The sequence below is a fragment of the Sardina pilchardus genome, chromosome 21 (assembly GCF_963854185.1).
Source record: "Sardina pilchardus chromosome 21, fSarPil1.1, whole genome shotgun sequence".
Lineage (NCBI taxonomy): Eukaryota > Metazoa > Chordata > Actinopteri > Clupeiformes > Clupeidae > Sardina > Sardina pilchardus.
The window spans coordinates 29,211,147-29,231,164 of NC_085014.1; the positions used below are offsets into that span (position 1 = coordinate 29,211,147).

Genomic DNA, 20,018 nt, shown 5'->3' on the forward strand with positions numbered 1-20,018 from the left:
GGAAATGTAGGCCTAAATGTATCCCATGGAACATTTCATTTGTTTACCACGCCTAGAGGGCAGAACTTTAGAAAATACATTTTAGATTGTTTAATTCATTTTCCCATAATGATACAGGCTAAAATAGATACTTTGTACATTTGGTCCATCTACATTACATGACTAGCCTACATACTGTATGGCCATACAGCAACACTGGAGGAATGTGGGACATATCTCAGCTCATGTTATATCACATCTAAGTATATATGCTTTCAGACAATAGTCTATAGGCCTAGTTTAGGCTGCTCGATACTTTTCCCATTACGGTACAGGGTCAAATGTATCATTAAGCCTAAGTATATTTTGCCATTTACATTAGTGTTATAAACCAGTGATCAACAAACTGAGAGGTGAACTCTCAGTTAGGTACATACTGCACATAGTTCTGCCAAAGGGGTGTTTCCTGTGTTTGCACGTCTAATAGCCTAGGCCTATACTGTATCAACCGTCTCGGCCTTAAGTGAATGACATGATCTGGTAACAGTACAGTATTGTAAAAGTTAACTGCAAATGTGAATCCTGGCAGTCTCACTGACATTGATGTCACACAGATGTCAAAAAGCAACTTTGTACATTTTCAATCATCAAAACATTACCTAAACGTAATGAACTATTATACTGACAACATCTATCTAAACAGGAATCTTTAAATCTTTCTTTATATTCTCTATATTTTATTGGCCTGACTCTGCCCACTTTGTGCGTCTGACTTCTGACTATTCACAGCTACTCACTTGAGAATGTTATCACACATTGTTCTATTTTTTGTTGGTGTAAAAGTTACATTCGTTTTGTCAACTGTGGTACCTCCACTGGCACAAAGGTGGACAAGGTAATGTCCACCAGAAAAGTGATGGCAGATCCCATCCCAGTGTTATGAAGTCAGCCTGACACTGCACCTGCTCCGACACACCTTTGTGGTTTTCACCTTAAGTAGACAATTTCTTGCTCTACAAACAAAAACAGCTGAACAGTGCTATTCTTTGGCACAAATCAAATAGCCTTGATGTTAGGCCTACAATGAAGAACAGAATGGTGTGACAAATGGCTCAGAGAGCGAGCTTACTGCATTGCGTATGTTTTGTTCTAGACAATGACTGTATATGTGCCCTACAAGATAGAAGTCTAAAAGAAAATCATGAGGCTGGTATTTAGTGTCATTAATGTCACACACAGAGCATTCTACCCTGCCAGTTAGCAACTACATGCATTTGAAATTTTAAAAAACTGCCATTTTACTATACGGATAAATAAAATAGTCAACACCTGCAGCACAATAAAACATTTTAAACACACAATTAAACTCAATCATCTTCAACTCTATCACCCACAATGGTTCTGATGTAATCCACAATATTTTTTTCACCCTGACCTTCAGAATCCTCTGCGTCAGAGGTTGCAAATGCCTGTTCACAAATCGTTTTGTTTGTTAAAAAGACAGGGATTATTGACCATTACAATAATATATACATTTAATTGATACTAACAATTCTACATAAAATGGAAAATCCCTCAGTTTATTTGTGATATGACATGTTAAATTCAAATGTCCTTTCAGGCACTCCAACTGCCACTACGTAAGGGTCCTCTGAGCAATGCATGGTGCAACCGGAGCTCATCGGTGCAGTTCACATGTGTTAGATAATTCCAGAACACAGTAACATCGAAGTAGCCAAGGATTGCTGTTTGACAGTGGCTGTTGCTGAAGCTGTGAGGCAAGGTAAGCTTTCAGGGGTCTTGATTTTTTAAATCTGGGAACAAATTTAAAAGTGGATGACGTCTCTAAGGAGCCTTTCTTGATTTGTCTTTTTCAGATTAGTTACCGGTCCCCATTTTTGAAGCTCTAATTTACAGCCAGTTTCAAGATGTTGAATTTTGCTAGAACAGCTTCGAGAAACCTTTCTCGCTCCCAGACTACTACAAGAGGGGTATCATCCTTGGTGAAGAAGGTATGTCTTTAAGTATAATACGCTAACCATTGTTGTGTAGAGTTGACATTGTGAGTTTGCATAAAATATTGACGTACAACGTTACGCCATGGAAGGATAAAGCTGTCCACGATTAACGTTAGCCGATGACATGCTAACGTTGGACATGATGTTCGCAAATTTTAGCTAGTTAGCTAGCCATGCTAGCTGATGTAATTTCAAATGTGTTGCTTGGCTGTCTCATCGACAGGGTTATGTTGGATCACTTCGATACTGTTTTATGTTAACCTGTTCCAAACTGTAATAATGATCTGTGGTTAAGTCATATTAGTAACAAGATATGAGAGAAACGTTAACGTTTAGCTAAAGTAGCGATAGTTGGGAAAGTCATGGATATGTTGTGCCAGTGTTGTAATGTTATCACGTTAATTGACCTTGTTATTTCAGTTAGATGTACTCTTTTGTACATTCGTTTAATAACTACGTGTTGTTTTCCAAGGCCATACACCAGATGGTCGTAGTTGGCAAGTAAATGTGTGTAACATTACAGCAAATGTAGATGGCTTACTGACGCTAATGTTTGCCAAGATCGGGGACTTGATTCGTTGTTGGTTCCGTAACAATGTCACTCGGTGTTGACATCTCCTCTGTATGTGATTTGAGTGTTCACCATAGCAATATGTGCCTTTGAGTGGTGCCATTTTCCGGTATTGTAACTGGTTCATTCATTCGTTCCTCACATGTGCGACAGAGATATCTGCTCGTGACCTTCGTTAGATGTCCCTGAACACTGTGCCCGTCCAGCCCCCTCCAGTAGTGTTCCGTAACCCGAAATCTTCGCATTTCCCCTAGTATCAACGCTAGTTAGCGACGTTAACTCCACAATCCACGTTTCACAACTCACGTTTTTTAACTAAAATGAATCTTCTCCACCCCATTATATTAACACACTAATGTGCTGAATGTCTTTGCTTTAAGGCTTCCTCCAATGGATTGAGGCAAGATGCGCTGAGAGTCTTGACCAGAAGAGATTATGCGTGAGTTCAAAAGTCTATTTTGACATTTTGATGTAGCTTGTTTGGATTAATTTTTACTACATTTTAGCGGCATTTTTATTTTGTATTCTTTACTGTGCAGATCAGAGGCAATTAAAGGATCTGTGATTGGCATTGACCTGGGTACCACCAACTCATGTGTTGCAGTCATGGAGGGTAAACAGGCAAAGGTGAGATCATTATTGTGTTTGTATGTCAGTGCAATTGATTTTTTGTTTAACCATTACATATGCATATACATACATTACGAAAACATATACCTCCTTGGCGGAGGTAAATAAATACATTCATTACGAAACCATACAACACTGAAATTTGCCCGTTGAAAATTGAAAATAATTGAAAATATATAATTCATGAATGTTATGAGAAAGTAACCATCTCCTATATGGCTATCCTAAGCCATCTAATGTGTCAATATAATATACTACATTACAGCAAATAGGCTGCACATGTACAGGAAAGGTGTTATGTCCGAGATTTTTCAACTTTCTAATCCACCGTCGATTTACTGCTGCACGGTGCTATGCCGCCTGAAAAACTTGCGTACGCGAGTTCAGACTAGACGTGAGATTTGAGCGTATAGCACCGATCACGTTCACATTGATAAATGCCATACTTTGCGTGGAAACAAGTGTATGCCTGTTTTGCGCCTGTTTTTGGTTGTACGCACGTTTTATAAATGAGGGCCAATATGTATTCTGTTAAAAGGGAGTTGTCCCTTTCCGTTTGTCAATTGGCATTGTACAAATAAAATTATTTAAATTGTTTGATGGAAGATGGGGCTGATTTTTCTGACCGATACTGCAATGAGATTTCTTGGGGTCAGTGAATTGATTTGGTTCAATATTCCAAATGTCTCCAATTTCTGCCACCCCTGATTGGTGAACACGCCCAGTGCACAAGAAGCACAGCACCCCAGACCGACTGCTCACCAATCAGAATTTCTGTGCCCCTCATGCACTACGCACACCCACCAATCAGAAGTGGCCCAGGCAAGGAGGATGACATGAATATAAGTCATAAATGTGACCAAATGAACTGTGCAGGATTATTTGTAGATAATTGCGTTGCTCCATATTGTGATAATTGTGCAGCCCTAACAGAAGACTGTAGTCTCACCACAGTACTCTGTCCATATTCACCCCAGAAAGGAAAACAGTAATTAGCAGAATGGACTTGTCAATAGTGATGTGAAATGTTGCTTCGCTCAGATCATGTGACTAGTAACAGCCACTGTTCACTGAAATGTATTGAGATGCAGCAGTCTTCTGTTATAGACCCATAACCTCTTGAATGTGTAACAGGTCCTGGAGAACGCCGAAGGAGCCAGAACCACCCCCTCAGTCGTGGCTTTCACAGGTGATGGAGAGAGGCTGGTTGGCATGCCAGCCAAGCGGCAAGCGGTCACAAACCCCACCAATACCTTGTATGCTACCAAACGTCTGATTGGGCGTCGTTTTGATGATGCTGAAGTACAGAAGGACCTGTGAGTTTTTCATTTTATTTATGTGTGTTTGAGTATCTGAATACCCATTTAGACTGAATGCCCATTTAGAGTCAGCATGTGATTGAGGGCAGCATACAAAACAAAATCAAAATCGAGCTTTTTCTTCAATAAACTGCTTCATGCTCCATTGAAATCAACAGTAAGACACCACCTGCGGTCATTTCGCTTGAAGTTGTATAAAACAAGTTAATCTATAGTGAATGGGGCATTTTGTCAGCAACAGTTTTCTCTCTGGCTGTAGTGAGTGAATTTTGAGTATACGCCTTTTTATGTCCCTAGGAAAAATGTCCCATACAAGATTGTTCGGGCCTCAAACGGTGATGCTTGGGTGGAGGCTCATGGCAAAATGTATTCCCCAAGCCAAGGTGGTGCTTTTGTTCTCATGAAGATGAAGGAAACCGCAGGTGACTTAATGGGTTTTTTCCCCCTTCACTATTGCTTTATTATGTTAAATGTCGGCATTGTATTCATGGTTTTGGGTTTGTTTCAGAAAATTACTTGGGATACAATGTCAAAAATGCTGTGATCACTGTCCCAGCCTACTTCAATGACTCCCAGAGACAGGTACATTTCTTGCATCTAAATATTCTCATTTTAAATGATAAATGATATATCACCTATCTAAATTGATACTGATGATGGGGGGGGGGGATAGATTCTAAAGGACCCTTTATGTAGTATATTCAACCATTAGTAATAATTTCCTTTTTTTGCAGGCAACAAAAGATGCGGGTCAAATTGCAGGCCTTAATGTTCTGCGTGTCATCAACGAGCCTACTGCTGCAGCCCTTGCCTATGGCCTGGATAAAACACAGGACAAAATGTAACTATTCAATCACAGGGACTGTTGTTGATGCATTCCAGTCATAATAAATACAGTATAAAAGCTAACAAGCTCTTTATTTAGAAGTGTTTCTATTTTCGAGATTAAACATGATGATTGTTGTGTAAAGGTTTTTCATTAATCCCACTTTGCAGCATTGTAGTTTATGACCTGGGAGGTGGCACCTTTGACATCTCTGTCCTGGAAATTCAGAAGGGTGTTTTTGAGGTGAAGTCCACTAATGGAGATACGTTCCTTGGGGGAGAGGACTTTGACCAGCACCTTCTTCAGTACATTGTCAAGGAGTTCAAAAAAGAGGTTGGTTGACACCAGTCAATTGAGCAAATTTTGGTATTGTGTGAAATTCATAAAACAAAATCACTGTTTGCTTATTTTATTTGTACTAATAAAAGTGTCCATCACTCATCATAATTCTCTCTGTTCTCATCAAATATCAGTAACACTCAATTTTCACATTGTTTTTGATACTTTTACCATGTTTTGTTAGTTTAGTGGAGCAGAATTGCCTGTTAAATACTTAAACTCTGACTATGTACAGATGAAATTGCAAAACAACTGAATATTGTCCTAAACAGGATGTTTAAAATTGCATTAGGTTTGTTTACAGTCTATAAAAAGGATGAAATATAATTGTGATATAATAATTGTCAGCATGGTTTGGATTGATCTCTTTTTTAGACCAAACACATTCTAATGATGTACATTGATATATCTTTATGCACTTGCAGAGTACTGCTAGTGCAATTCAGTAGTGAACATGAATGTATAATGGAGTTTGTCTTTTCCAGTCTGGTGTAGATCTAACAAAGGACAACATGGCACTGCAGCGAGTGAGGGAAGCAGCAGAGAAGGCCAAATGTGAGCTCTCGTCCTCTTTACAAGTGAGTACAACTTCTTCCCATCCTCCCATCCTTACGCAGGACTCTTCTTATGACATTTTTTGCTAATCAATCAAGTCAAAAAGACAAAACCTTGTATTGACTGCACCTGTGTACTAGGGATGGCGAAAACTAAAAATTTTCTTGACCGACCACCGAGGCTCATTAGCCGGTTGAAACCGGTTAACCGATTCGTTTAAAATAAATTATGCTATTTGAAATAACAGCCACGCAATTTTCCAACTCTCATCTCTCTGTCCTACGCTCATACACACAGCCCCGCCCGGCGCCGCCCTTTCACTCACGTCACTTTTTTAAATCCTACAGCGCCAATGAGTCCTGCAAACCAAGGAGCTTGTAAATGGAGGACAAATGGTTCCTTTGCTCCGAAAATGGTTTGGGTACAAGGTGATCGCGTTGCAAATAAAGGCGTTTGTCTAGCGTTAGAAGCTCATTTGAAGCTGAAATGGCTGAAACGGCTCACTTATGAAAATGACAGCTCCGAAGAGACGCAGCTTAGTTTGAGGAAGTGCTAACAACAATAACGAAAGATGATCATTACCTTATCTGTTACCATTGATGACCCTTCCTGAAATGTAGATGTAATGTCTTTCCAAATTTAAGCCCATATTATGCGGAAAGTTGCTTAGACTGCAACATGATAAAACCAATGGATACAACGGCACACTTCCAGATTGCAAAAGACGCACCTGCCACCGCTGTGACCTTGTGCCAAATGTTTTTATTGGTTTATTACGTAGCCTAGCCTTATGAACAATTGAGTGAGAGGGATAATTTGTTAACTTCACGCAAAAAAAGATCTTCTTGGAATGAGATGGCTAGCTGTAGTAGCGTTTAGTCCACTGTCTTTAGCCTAATTTTAAGATGCCTCTTTTTTTTTGTTTAACCGACTAGCGACAACTTTGGTCGGCTAACGTGGATACGGTCAACCATCGGTCAAACAGTCACCGGTTAACATCCCTACTGTGTACTAACTGCAGTGCCCGATAGCCTATTAATGAGATTCTAATCAATGCGAAGAAAAGAACTGTAATCCCATGTATAGCCCGCCCCTGTGTATTATCCTCATAGCTGATAAAAGATTGCTAGATCATTGTATAACCTTTAGTACTTTTATAGTACTTTTTTGTTAGCTTGTTTGTACATCACTTTTGGTGAGCCCAAAAACTTTTCAGCCTAAATAAATCTGATTTATTGCAGAATGTTTTTCAGAGGAAAACTTTGACACCAGAAATGTACACATGCTAATACTGTGATCTCTTCCATCAGACTGATATCAACCTGCCCTATCTGACCATGGATGCATCTGGCCCTAAGCATCTGAACATGAAGCTCACCCGATCTCAGTTTGAGGGCATCGTAGCTGATCTGATCCGCCGCACGGTCGCCCCCTGCCAGAAGGCCATGCAGGATGGTGAAGTGGCCAAGAGTGACATCGGTGAGGTGCTCCTGGTCGGTGGAATGACCCGTATGCCAAAGGTTAGTGCAGAATTTATGATGTTGAGCCAACTCTCTTGGTAGTTCTAAATAATCAAGGTTGCACTGTTTTTTTGCTTTTTTCTAATATACAGTATACTGTACATTATGCATAGTGTTTGTGACGTACATATAAGTTGGGGGGTGGGGGGGAAAACGCTGGTATTATGGTAAATGCGGACACCTGCGCTGATTGACATTGGCCCTATTTAATCCCAAACGCCCGATTTATGCACTGTGCGGCAAAATTCATACCCCTCCTTTAGGGATGGGCGATATGGCCTAAAATCTATATTGCGATATACATTGCAGCCTATTGCGATAACGATATCTATTGCGATATAAAATTATGATAAAACCCATTTCAGAACAGGTTACATAGACCATAAGGAAAGACAGATTTGGGGTTTTCATAAGCTGTAAGCATAATCATCAAAATTGTTATACTTAAAGGCTTGAAATATCTCACCTTACATGTAATGAGTCTAATATAGCCTATTAGTTTCACCTTTAAGTTGAATTACTGAGATGAATTAACTTTTGCACAATATTCAAATTTTTTGAGTTTTACCTCATTCTGTTGAATAACAAAAATCCCTAGGCCTACCTTGGAACACCTTGGAGTATAACATTATATAAAAAGAGAAAATACTACATTTCTGATTCATGACGGCACACTTTATGCAGATTATAGCCTACTATTCATAATACAACTCAACTTTAAGGTTTAAGCCTTAAAATACTGTAAACAAAGTAGCATAGTTGGCTATCTTATCGTCTACTGGTTGGACTGTTCAGTTTCCCCATGTGTAGGACTATTTTTAAGGTTTCAAGGTAGGCTGATACTTTTTCTCCTTGGAACAGGCCCTTTTGAGTCTTGGAGTTGGAAAACACTAGGCCTACTGAGACGATCAGTCAAATTGAATGCAATTGTTTTAATCAAATATGTGTAGCATGATGCTAACCGAATTTAACAACAATTAGCTTGTCTTCTATGCGTCATTGCTTTCACGATTGTGAATGTTTTATTTGGATTGTGCATGTGGGGGGGCGGGTGTCCATTGAGCGCGCACGAGACGGAGGGAGAGAAAGCGGGCCAAGGAGAGGGGGGATTATTTCTATTCTTTTGTTAAATTGCCCACCTAGCTTACAACGAAAACTGTGAAAGAAATGTATACTTTCACCCGAGCAGCGTCGGGTGCACCACTGCGACCCTAGAATATTTTTCATTTGCACCAGAGAGAGTTAAAGCGGATCTTTGGTTGCACTCTTAAAAAGTTTGGGCGCATGTGGTCACACACTCTGGAGCCCCGAATTTAGTCATCAACATGCATACCGCGATAGAGCAATATAACCGAAATTTCTATCGTATGCCAGTTTTATATCGTTTATATCGCATATTGTTTATACCGCCCATTACTACCCTCCTTCTCTGTTAAATTGCCATAATTGACATTATTCCAGCTAAATATTCAATAATGAATACTGAATGAAAATAAAACATTTAACTCCATGATACCAAAGTTAAGTAACTAATCAGATCCTTTATAACAATCTGGCTGACTAAAGAAACTTAGACAGCCCACATAGGATGTTTGATCGACGTAATCATGCATTTTGTGGAATGATGCATCATCATATGAAATTTGCAACTATGTGATTCTCAAAGCAATCTCTGGTGGCCTATAAGTGACCTCACGCCTTGTCTGCCACTCGTTGTTTGCAGCTGATCAAAGTTACATCAGCCTAAAGCTTTGATGTAAGGCTATATGTTTAGCCTATTGAATAAATTAATGATATGGAGCACAATCCATTTTGTAGAAAGATGCGTCATAAGTTTAGCAACAATGTGACTCAAAAACGAGTCTAAAACACGCCATATATTTCTGTAAATAGTCAGCCCCAGAGTATCCCTCCACCATGGTTCTTGTATATCAGGATAGTCTGCTCTACACACACACACACACACACACACACACACACACACACACACACACACACACATCCTGCTGACTGCTTGCTGTGGGGAGATGCATGTCAAGTTAAGAATTGTATCATATTTTTGGCTTTTACTATTTAAAAATTCAAATAAAATCAATGCAAGTATTAATGCATGAAATGCAGAGCTGGGTAGCCTAGAACACGACATATATGGCATGTGTGAAGAGCTCTTGCAATGACCAGGATAAATCTTTATAACTACGTCAGAGAAGATGCCCCAGAAATAGCCTCAGGCTCAAGGTTAGATGATTTAAAATTGTGCCGGGCATTCGGCTATGTCAAAGGCTTGGTGCTCTTTGGCTTTCCCACAAATGTATGCAACAGCAATGCTTTGATGTTGTGCTTTCCTCTAGTCTCTTCCTACACTGCTGTAGCTTGTTCTAAGCCCTTTTTCCTTCCCCAGGTCCAGCAGACTGTCCAGGATGTGTTTGGCCGTGCACCAAGCAAGTCGGTCAACCCTGATGAGGCTGTTGCTATTGGGGCAGCCATTCAAGGTGGTGTCCTGGCTGGAGATGTCACTGATGTGCTGCTACTGGATGTTACACCCCTTTCACTTGGCATTGAGACACTTGGCGGTGTTTTCACAAAGCTGATCAACCGTAACACAACCATTCCCACTAAAAAAAGTCAGGTATGGACTTGCACCTGAGATTCTATTTTTGAGATAAACTTCTCTTAGATTTTATCAAACTGCCCTTTGTCTTCTGTCAGTATACAGTGCCTATAGAAAGTTATCATACCCTTTTGAAATAGTTACTTTTTTTGTCTTACAGCCTGAAATCAAAACCCATTTTAAAAAAAAATCTTTTCCAGTTTTATTTACAAATGTAGCTGTACAACATCAAAATAATGAAAAAAAAGTCAACAGTTCTGAAAATTAATAAAAAATTAAAAACTAGAATAACAGGGTTGGAAAAGTCATCATACCCCTGACTTAATACTTTGTAAAACTTCCTTTTGCTTTCATTACAGCCATCAATCTGTTTGGATATGTCTCTATTATAGCTTTGCACACCTAGATAGGGGAATATTTGCCCAATTTTCCGTGCAGAAATGTTAAAATTTAGTCAAATTCTGTAGGGAATGGCGATGGACTGCTCTCTTCAAGTCAATCCACATATTTTCTATAGGATTTAAGTCAGGGCTCTGACTTTGCCACTCAAGGATATTCACCATCCTATCCTTAAGCCACTGCTTTGTTCTTTTGGCAGTATGTTTAGGATTTTTGTCGTGTTGGAAGGCGAATGACCTCCCCATCCTCAGCTGTTTAGGAGAGGGACGCAGGTTTTCCTCAAGAATTTTGGTGTACTTGGCAGCATCCATTTTCCCTTCTATCCTGACCAATTCCCCAGTCCCCGCTGAAGAGAAACATCCCCAAAACATAATGTTGCCCCCACCATGCTTCAAAGTAGGTATGGTGTGTTTTGGGTGTGTTTGGGTGAGTATACTGTGTTTGGTTAGCGCCTGGAGCTCAGTCCAAAAACTTCAATCTTAGTCTCCAAAAAGTTCGATCTTAGTCTCATCTGACCATATAAGCTTTTTCCACATGGTAGCACAATATTCCAGATGTGTTTTTGCACTGAACTCCAAGCGCAATGTTTGGCGAAAACCAACACAGTACACCACCCAAAACACACCATACCTAGTGTGAAGCATGGTTGGGGCAACATTATGTTGTGGGGATGTTTCTTTTCAGCGGGAACTGGGCAATTGGTCAGGATAGAAGGGAAAATGGATGCTGCCAAATACACCCACATTCTTAAGGAAAACCTGCGTCCCTCTCCTAGACAGCTGAGGATGGGGAGGTCATTCGCCTTCCAACACGACAATAATCCTAAACATACTGCCAAAAGAACAAAGCAGTGGCTTAAGGATAGGATGGTGAATATCCTTGAGTGGCAAAGTCAGAGCCCTGACTTAAATACTATAGAAAATATGTGGATTGACTTGAAGAGAGCAGTCCATCGCCATTCCCTACAGAATTTGACTAAATTTTAACATTTCTGTATGGAAAATTGGGCAAATATTCCCCTATCTAGGTGTGCAAAGCTATAATAGAGACATATCCAAACAGATTGATGGCTGTAATGAAAGCAAAAGGAAGCTTTACAAAGTATTAAGTCAGGGGTATGATGACTTTTCCAACCCTGTTATTCTAGTTTTTCATTTTTTATTAATTTTCAGAACTGTTTACTTTTTTTTCATTATTTTGATGTTGTACAGCTAAATTTGTTAATAAAACTGGAAAAGATTTTTTTAAAAATGGGTTTTGATTTCAGGCTGTAAGACAAAAAAAGTAACTATTTCAAAAGGGTATGATGACTTTCTATAGGCACTGTATATGTATTCACTCACCCCCCCCACCCCTCAGGTGTTTTCAACAGCTGCTGATGGACAGACACAGGTGGAGATTAAAGTTTGCCAGGGTGAGCGCGAGATGGCTGCAGACAACAAGATCCTGGGCCAGTTTACCTTGGTAAGACAGTGACATTCAGACTCATTCATTTGCCTCCATGAGCATAGGTGAGTGGATTTATTGATGGAGGTGCTCCTGTGTTCACAGGTGGGAATTCCCCCGGCTCCACGAGGAGTGCCCCAAATTGAGGTCACATTCGACATCGATGCCAACGGTATCGTCCACGTCTCCGCTAAAGACAAAGGCACTGGCCGCGAGCAGCAGAGTAAGTTAAAAGGCTGGACAGAAGCCCTGTTTGCCTGATAGAGAGGCAAGTCCTCGCTTGTGTGAATGCCGAGCCTGTGTGTATGAATCTCTACCTTTCTGTGCCTCCAGTTGTGATCCAGTCCTCTGGTGGGTTGAGCAAAGATGACATTGAGAACATGGTCAAAAATGCAGAGAAATACGCAGAGGAGGACAGGAGAAGGAAGGTAATGTGTGCATTTTGTAGAAACCATTAGTGGCCATGTTGTAGGATGTTGTTTGTTCTTGGTATTTGCTGTACTAATGGCCGTGCTCCATAGGATCGTGTTGAAGCTGTGAACATGGCTGAGGGCATTGTCCATGATACAGAGTCAAAGATGGAGGAATTCAAAGACCAGCTTCCAGCTGAGGAGGTAGGCTTTGAAGCTGCTGTTGGATAAATAACATAAAGACTCCTTTACATAGTTACTTACTGTGTATTTTCAGTTGGATAGGAATTGAAACTGTTTCCGGAAGATGTCTTAAAATGTCTCTCACTATTTGCTTTATTTTCTTCTAGTGCACAAAGCTGAAAGAGGAGATTGAAAAAGTCCGAGACCTCTTGTCACGGAAGGACACAGAGACGGGCGAAAACATCAAGCAGGCTGCCACTACCCTCCAGCAGGCATCACTCAAGTTGTTCGAAATGGCTTACAAGAAGGTGGTTATGGCTAAGTTATTTAACAAATAAACACCAAATCTACACCAGAATAACAATTGACAATAAGTCAACATTTCATTAACATTGTAAGAGCACCAAGGGGGAAAAAAACCCTCCTTGGTCTTTTAACAGTTGGTAGTGAATAAAAGATGGATTCCCACTGTAAGGTCAGGGGACCCATTTAAAACCTTTAGACGTCCTCTATACATTAATTTAGATGTGCTCACGTGATGAACAAATAAGCACGCTTGCTTGTTCCTACTAGCTACTCAGGACATGCAATATATAGCGAGAGCTCTGTGCTCCAGAATTGAGCACCCATAGGAAAAGCTCAAAGCTGGATAATGCCAACTACATCACTCCAGTTATTATGCTAGCAGGTTTTTTATGCGTACCTGTTGGGTAGTTTCAGACCGAAGCCCTTAAATGCCCCTTCAGAAATAGAAGTTAAGGATTGACTGCAATGATGTTATCAATTTGTAGATTTGTAATATCTAGATTTTAGTTATTTTAATACGATTTGTAATATTTGTGCTGACCCCTGTTGTCTGTCCTGTTCTCTCCCTCAGATGGCTTCAGAAAGAGAGGGCAGTGGCGGCTCCGGCGGCTCTAGTGGCTCCAGTGGCTCCAGCACTGGCGGTGAGGAGAAGAAGGAGGGACAGCAGTAGAGCCTTTGCACATTTATTGTGTCTCAGACTAAAGAACTGAAAGGCTTGGGATCCTGGAGGACACATTATCTATCCCGAGCGTTCATTGCATTCAAGTCATTCTCACATACTGTGTTTTTGCAGTAAAATTTACCATATATTATCAGTCTGTTAAATTCTTCTATCTAAATCTCTTTGTAATTTGATAGCTCAAATTATTATTACATGTTTTTTTTTTTTTTTTTTTTTTTCTCTCATTCTCATTGGCAGTAATCTGTGAACATGTGTAGATATCTATAGTAGTTCAATGTTCATCTGATTATTTCCTTTGTTTCAGTTGTCCTCATGGCTATAAATGGTCTCAGGGGTTGAAAACCCCCTCACATGTTTTAGGTTAATTCTCTCCCCTAGCGAGCTCTCAAGATGTGCATGCCCCAGCTGGAGGTAGAATGTCTTGTTCCTTATTCACATCAGCGGTGTCTGGAATAGTGACGCCTAAATGCGTTCCTCAAAGGGGATACAATGTGGAGTGTGACCTTTTGAGTGAAATGACTTGGCTGCTCCCCATCCATTTTGTTGCACATTCTGCCATTGATTACTGAAGCCTGAAACTCTTCTCCTTGTCAAGTTCACATACTGTGAGATGCATCATAAATGTAGAACATTACCGGGTCTTTTTTTCCAACACCAGGCCATAAATAATGTTAATGTGCAGAACGCTTCTAGACCTGGATCTGCAAGATTGGACTTTCAGCAAATACTGATGCTTGACGTTTTCAGTTCTTTAGGTCATGGTTATTGTGAAAGAATGCATCAAGCCCCAAGCGGCCTTTGAGATTCTGAAGGCCTCACTCACATGCAGGCTGTGGAATTATGTATGAAGTGAGGTTTAATGTTATGGAGTTGTGAAGTAATAATATAAAAAGGGGTTAAGAGGTGATTGATGATTACACAGCAGTCTTTTGTAATAAAACATTTAAATGTGTTTTTCTTGTCTTGAAGTGCTTTAAATCATATGCTTTTACTGTGTAAAACTTATTGTGATGACTCACTGGTTAAACTAAGAAATTGAAGAATTACATACATAATTTCCATTGTGCCAGAAAGCCTGGTATTGCAATATGTGACTTTTGTGTATAGGAAATACAGTATATCTTGTCAGGTATACTCGCTAGATACCCCTTAATGTGTTTTGCCAGCATGCAAGCCAATCCAAAAGATTCCCAGAACACTGTTGAAACGAGAATAAAGAGGTACCCAGTGTGATAAAGGTTGTTGCCAGTGAGGTAAATGCAAATTCTTATAGCGTCTTATGTGATGTGTTGAAGAGTAGTGAAATGGCAGCCTCATGGCAAAGTCCATGTGTGATCAACTTGACTTGCATCAAGCTGATAATGCAGCTTCCAAGTCCTGTGTAGAAAGAGGATGACTAACTGTCCTGTACTGCGGTCATGTCATGGGCTTTTCAAGTTAAAAGGATCATCACAGAAAGGAGTGAGTTCCAAGTGGGCATCATCTGTCAGTGATGTCAAGAGCAACTAAGCATGCCACCACTGAAAAGAGAATAGACTCACAGAATCTTCACCGTAGGTGCTAGAGTTTCATGATAGTATGGGAATTGACTAAAGCAAGAGTCACAGCTTTTGCATCTTGTCTTTCAACCTTGCTATTAGTGTTTCCATCAACATCAACAAAGAATTTACCAAGGTGTCTTCCTTTAAAGGATGGAATACATTATTCAGATGGTGTTTATTGACATTTTTGTAAGTTTACAGTTAAAAAAATCTGATTTTATTTTATAAAGTTAAAGCAGTCTTGGTGAGAGTGAAAATCTTAAATTATGACCTTTAATATAAAGTAAAACATAGAAAACCAAGTCTTATATTTGCTTGACATGTTTAGCACTACTGGGTTGCCTCTTGTATACAAAACATGACCCATTCACAGGTGTTAGAAATGAAAGTTGTTTTCATAAACAATTACAGTCCACATGTATATATTTAGTTTTCACATGGGCCAACTCCTCTGTGTATGGCACCACTGTCAGACTTCTCCCAGACACAGTTGTGCACGTACAGTATTTTCACTCCAGGAACTCACTTCTCAGGCTCCCTTCACTGTCAGAGAAGTTGAGCAGTTCTTCCAGGTCCCCATCACCATCTGTGTCCTCTTCTTCCTCTGCCTCCCTGGACGTCTGAGGCTCAGCTTCACCTTTGCTGGCCAGTTCCAGATAGCCTTTGGCCGGTGGGTTTGGGCCACCACTGCGGAGTCCACTGGTCTCATTGGCTTTGACCACTTTGGTGCTCTGGACCATGGAGAGTCTTTCGTCCCAGTGAGGTGTCCCAGCCTCGTTTCCCTGTTCCTCCATATGGCTCAGAGCATGAGCACTCGGAGCCAGTGACACCGTAGACCTGCTGGTGCACAGCCCCATGAAGACGTCCCCTCCCTCTTGTGTGCTCGCTCTCTCTATTCTTCTCACCACTACCTCCTACTACAGTGATCTTGAGCTCATGTTCCATAGATGAGCTGTCTCACAATGAAGCTTCCTGATAGTCAACACAGGGTGGTCTAAAGATTTGAAGTTGTTCCCTTTTCATGCCACAACCAGATGGTTGAACATGGGTCTGTGTTCTATTGCCAAACGAAGCCTCTCAAGGGCTCTTGAGCTGATGGTTTAACTGGGGACAGTATGAGTGTCACCTGATTGTGGCAGTTCATGTCAGTGTCTCAGTGGGCAACATTTTCCATAAGTATATTTCCAATGAGGCTATTCTCATGAAATTTTCACCAGACAGTATTAACTCAGGAATTCATTGGAAAAAAACATCCAAAAAATATTGAAAGCACCAAATGCAATTTTCAAATATTTTATGGAAAACTCTGTTTGTAATGACAATGAGACTTTCTTGTATGATGAAACTATCAGTTTGCAATATTCAGTTAATCAGTTGCAGTATTCAGGTGTGAGATGGGCTTTCTTCTAAACAGATCATCAATTTGATTTCAGAGGGGCTCTCTTGTGAATCCTGATCTTTTGCTCCTTCCACAAATGTTGAATTTGGATTGGATTGGGCCTTTTCTTTCTCTGACACCAATTGACTTTCCATTGCTGTGTGCTTTGGATCATTGTCCTATTTGAAGGGACGGAAACAAATAACATTGGTTCCATGCTATCTGTGGGGTTACATGCCCACCAAGTTTCGTGCACCCCAGTCTTTCCATGTCTCTGGAATCCTTGACGGAAAATTGCTCATGAGCACCGCTTCGCTGCCCGGAGTTCATAATAACTTAACCCCATTTTAATGAAATTTGAACCATGTGAATGGAATTTGCCACACATGACAACTATTTTTAGCTGTCACTAGATGGTGCTGCAGGACAAAGCATTTTTTCTCTCTCAAGCAACACATGTTACTGTAATCTCAATTACATTTTCTGTGATTCATTTGTCCATTGATACGATGAACAGAGTATGCTTTGCACACCTACAGTACAGTATATGTCAGCAACATTGAAGATGGTCCTTTCCAACCCTTACAGCAGACATGTGTGACATGCCTGACACTATCACTTGGCTATGTTTTGTGATTAAACAACTTGATATTGATGATAAAATACTGTAGATATTGATGGTAAAATAGCACATTTTTTCTGTGGGGGAAAATATTCTTCTGGGGAGAGGTTCCCGTGGGGGCTGTCATAGAAGCAGCGTGCGTGCGTGCGTGCGTGCGTCGCAATGTATATACACAAACACGCATGCTGTCCATCTGAGCTATGTGCCTGGACTCAATTTTACACTTGTGGTCTCACCCATTCATTTATTATGGCCAGTCACTACAGTCAAGTCAAGTCAAGTCAAGTTTATTTATATAGCGCATTTCATACACAGAGGTCATTCAATGTGCTTTACATAAACAAAAACCAAACAGTAATAGCAGATAAAAGCATAGATGAGCAAAGAGTAATAATAATAATAATAATAATAATAATAGTAATAATAATAAAATAAAAAATAAAAATGAAGCAATAAAGAATAATTAACATAAAAGACTTAAGGTGGAATAACTAGAAGACAGGCCTGTTTTTAACAGATAGACTTTGCCAGAGTCTAATTTAGCAAACCAGTGATAGTGATCCTTCTCAAACACCCAGAGCTGTTGCCACTCTTTGGAGATTCGTTGACGTAGGCCCATCTGTGTGCGCACACAATATTTCCTTTCTTACTGGGGAGACCTTAATGTCCAGGGCCGATAGCTCAGCCGTCACTGACGCTGACTACCACCCAGCAAAAACTATCCCCAAACAGGGGCCCTACTCACCTGAATCTCCCTTTGCCCAACCAAGGGCAGAATGTAGTACTTAAAAGGAACAAACCAGTACTACTCACCACGAGTGCAATTCTCCGGCATGTTGAGGGATCACACACATCAGGTTTCAATTTCCAAAACAAAATAAAACTTATAAGGAAAGCATAACATCATTTAAAAATAAAGATTTATACAGAAAGCATAAAAGACTCAAGGTGGAATAATTAAAAGACATTTAGCAGAAAGCATCTGAGAACAATTTTGTCTTAAGTCTAGATTTAAAACTGGCTGCAGTTGGGGCCTTTTTAATGTCATCCGGAAGTTGGTTCCAAAGCTGAGCTGCATAGCAGCTAAAAGCTGCTTCACCATGTTTAGTTCTAACAGCGGGTTTTACTAACAGGTTTTTCTCTTGAGACCTCAGAGGACGAGAAGAGGTGTACTGCTGAAACATGTCTGATAGGTATTTAGGTCCTGCTCCATTTACTGATTTATAAACAAGCAGTAGTGCTTTAAAGTCAATTCTCTTACTTACTGGAAGCCAGTGTAGAGATTTAAGAATTGGAGTAATGTGCTCAGTTCTTTTTGTTTTTGTGAGAACCCTAGCTGCTGCATTTTGAATCACCTGAAGCTGTTTGATAGTCTTTTTAGGAAGGCCTGTGAACAGTCCATTGCAGTAATCAACCCTGCTAGAGATAAATGCATGAATGAGTTTTTCTAAATCATGTTTTGACATAAGCCCTCTCAGTTTGGCAATATTTTTGAGGAGGTAAAAAGCTGATTTAGTTATCATTTTCATGTGGCTGTTGAAATTTAGATCACTGTCGATTAATACACCAAGATTGTTAACAGTATCCTTTGCTTTCAATCCTTTTGTGTCAAGGAGAGAGGCAACCTTAAGTCTTTCCTCCTTTTTACCAAATACAATGACTTCAGTTTTTTCTTTGTTCAGCTGAAGAAAAGTTTGAGACATCCAAGTGTTGATTTGTTCTATATAGCCTACTGACACAGAGAATCAAGGGGACCATAGTCGTTAGGAGACAGAGCTAAGTAGATTTGTGTGTCATCTGCATAGCTATGATATGAAATCAAATTATTTTGGATGATTTGTCCAAGTGGGAGCATAAAGAGGTTGAATAGTGGCCCCAAGATCGACCCCTGGGGAACACCACAGGTCAAGGACGTTGGTGTTGAGGTACAGTTGCCGATGGCAACAAAGAAGCTCCTCTGTTGTAGATATGATTTGAGCCAGTTGGTAACTATGCCTGTAAATCCAACCCAGTGTTCTAGTCTGTGTAGTAAAATATTGTGGTCAACAGTGTCAAATGCTGCATAAGGTCCAGTCGCACTAGGACTGATGTTTTACCAGAAATAGCAGTCACGTGACATTTTACGTCATCCGCTCATTTTCGAGCTGACTGCCGCCATCTTGAGTACCTACTGAGTACCGCTGAGCACTGACGAACGTCAGCTAGCTTGCCGCAATTTGCTGATAGGTATCTTAGTGTAGTGTTTTTTTTTATATTGGCGTTCATACTGGTTGAGTAAATGGCTACGAAGGACAACATTTCCCACCTCGACTGCCATGAGAAGAAACGTTACTTTGAAAAAATAGCATCGTTAGGCTGTGATCCCTACTCATTACCTGAGGCGGTCTTCCAGCCTCTGTCCGCTGCTACCGAGCTAGCTGCTACCACTCCTGTCATTTAACGATATGTATACCTAATTCATAATCCGTCGCCGTACACTGGTGAAAGCCTCAAAGCATACAAGAGTACCGAGGCATATCGGTACTTTGTCGCAGGCTGGGTCCTTGACCCGAAAATCTGGCACCTTAACAAGAAGAAGATGTTCCTCGTGAAAGGAAAGGTAGTGCTAAGTGTTCTTTTAATGCCAACTTTGTAGCTAGCTGTTAGCCTAACCACTGAAGACTAGCTAGACTAACTTCTAGCA

At 40.4% G+C, this 20,018-nt stretch overlaps 1 protein-coding gene across 1 annotated transcript; it reads left to right on the forward strand.

Annotated features, from left to right (window-relative positions):
• The first annotated feature begins 1,632 nt into the window (after positions 1–1,632).
• hspa9 (heat shock protein 9) lies at positions 1,633–14,746 on the forward strand. Its single transcript, XM_062524753.1, has 18 exons — positions 1,633–1,762; positions 1,857–1,991; positions 2,949–3,007; positions 3,108–3,195; positions 4,333–4,514; positions 4,815–4,939; positions 5,026–5,099; positions 5,252–5,358; positions 5,514–5,676; positions 6,168–6,260; positions 7,548–7,757; positions 10,159–10,386; positions 12,127–12,231; positions 12,319–12,436; positions 12,547–12,641; positions 12,735–12,827; positions 12,974–13,114; positions 13,684–14,746. The coding sequence occupies exons 2-18, from the start codon at positions 1,908–1,910 to the stop codon at positions 13,780–13,782; spliced, it is 2,064 nt and encodes a 687-aa protein (XP_062380737.1). The 5' UTR covers positions 1,633–1,762; positions 1,857–1,907; the 3' UTR covers positions 13,783–14,746.
• The last annotated feature ends 5,272 nt before the right edge of the window (positions 14,747–20,018 follow it).

Bases quoted from the DNA above. Each gene is read 5' to 3' on its own strand.
- hspa9 (XM_062524753.1), top strand. From the start codon at position 1,908: ATGTTGAATTTTGCTAGAACAGCTTCGAGAAACCTTTCTCGCTCCCAG. The intron at 1,992-2,948 runs GTATGTCTTTAA...CTTTGCTTTAAG, and splicing joins TATCATCCTTGGTGAAGAAG to GCTTCCTCCAATGGATTGAG. The intron at 5,359-5,513 runs GTAACTATTCAA...CCCACTTTGCAG, and splicing joins GATAAAACACAGGACAAAAT to CATTGTAGTTTATGACCTGG.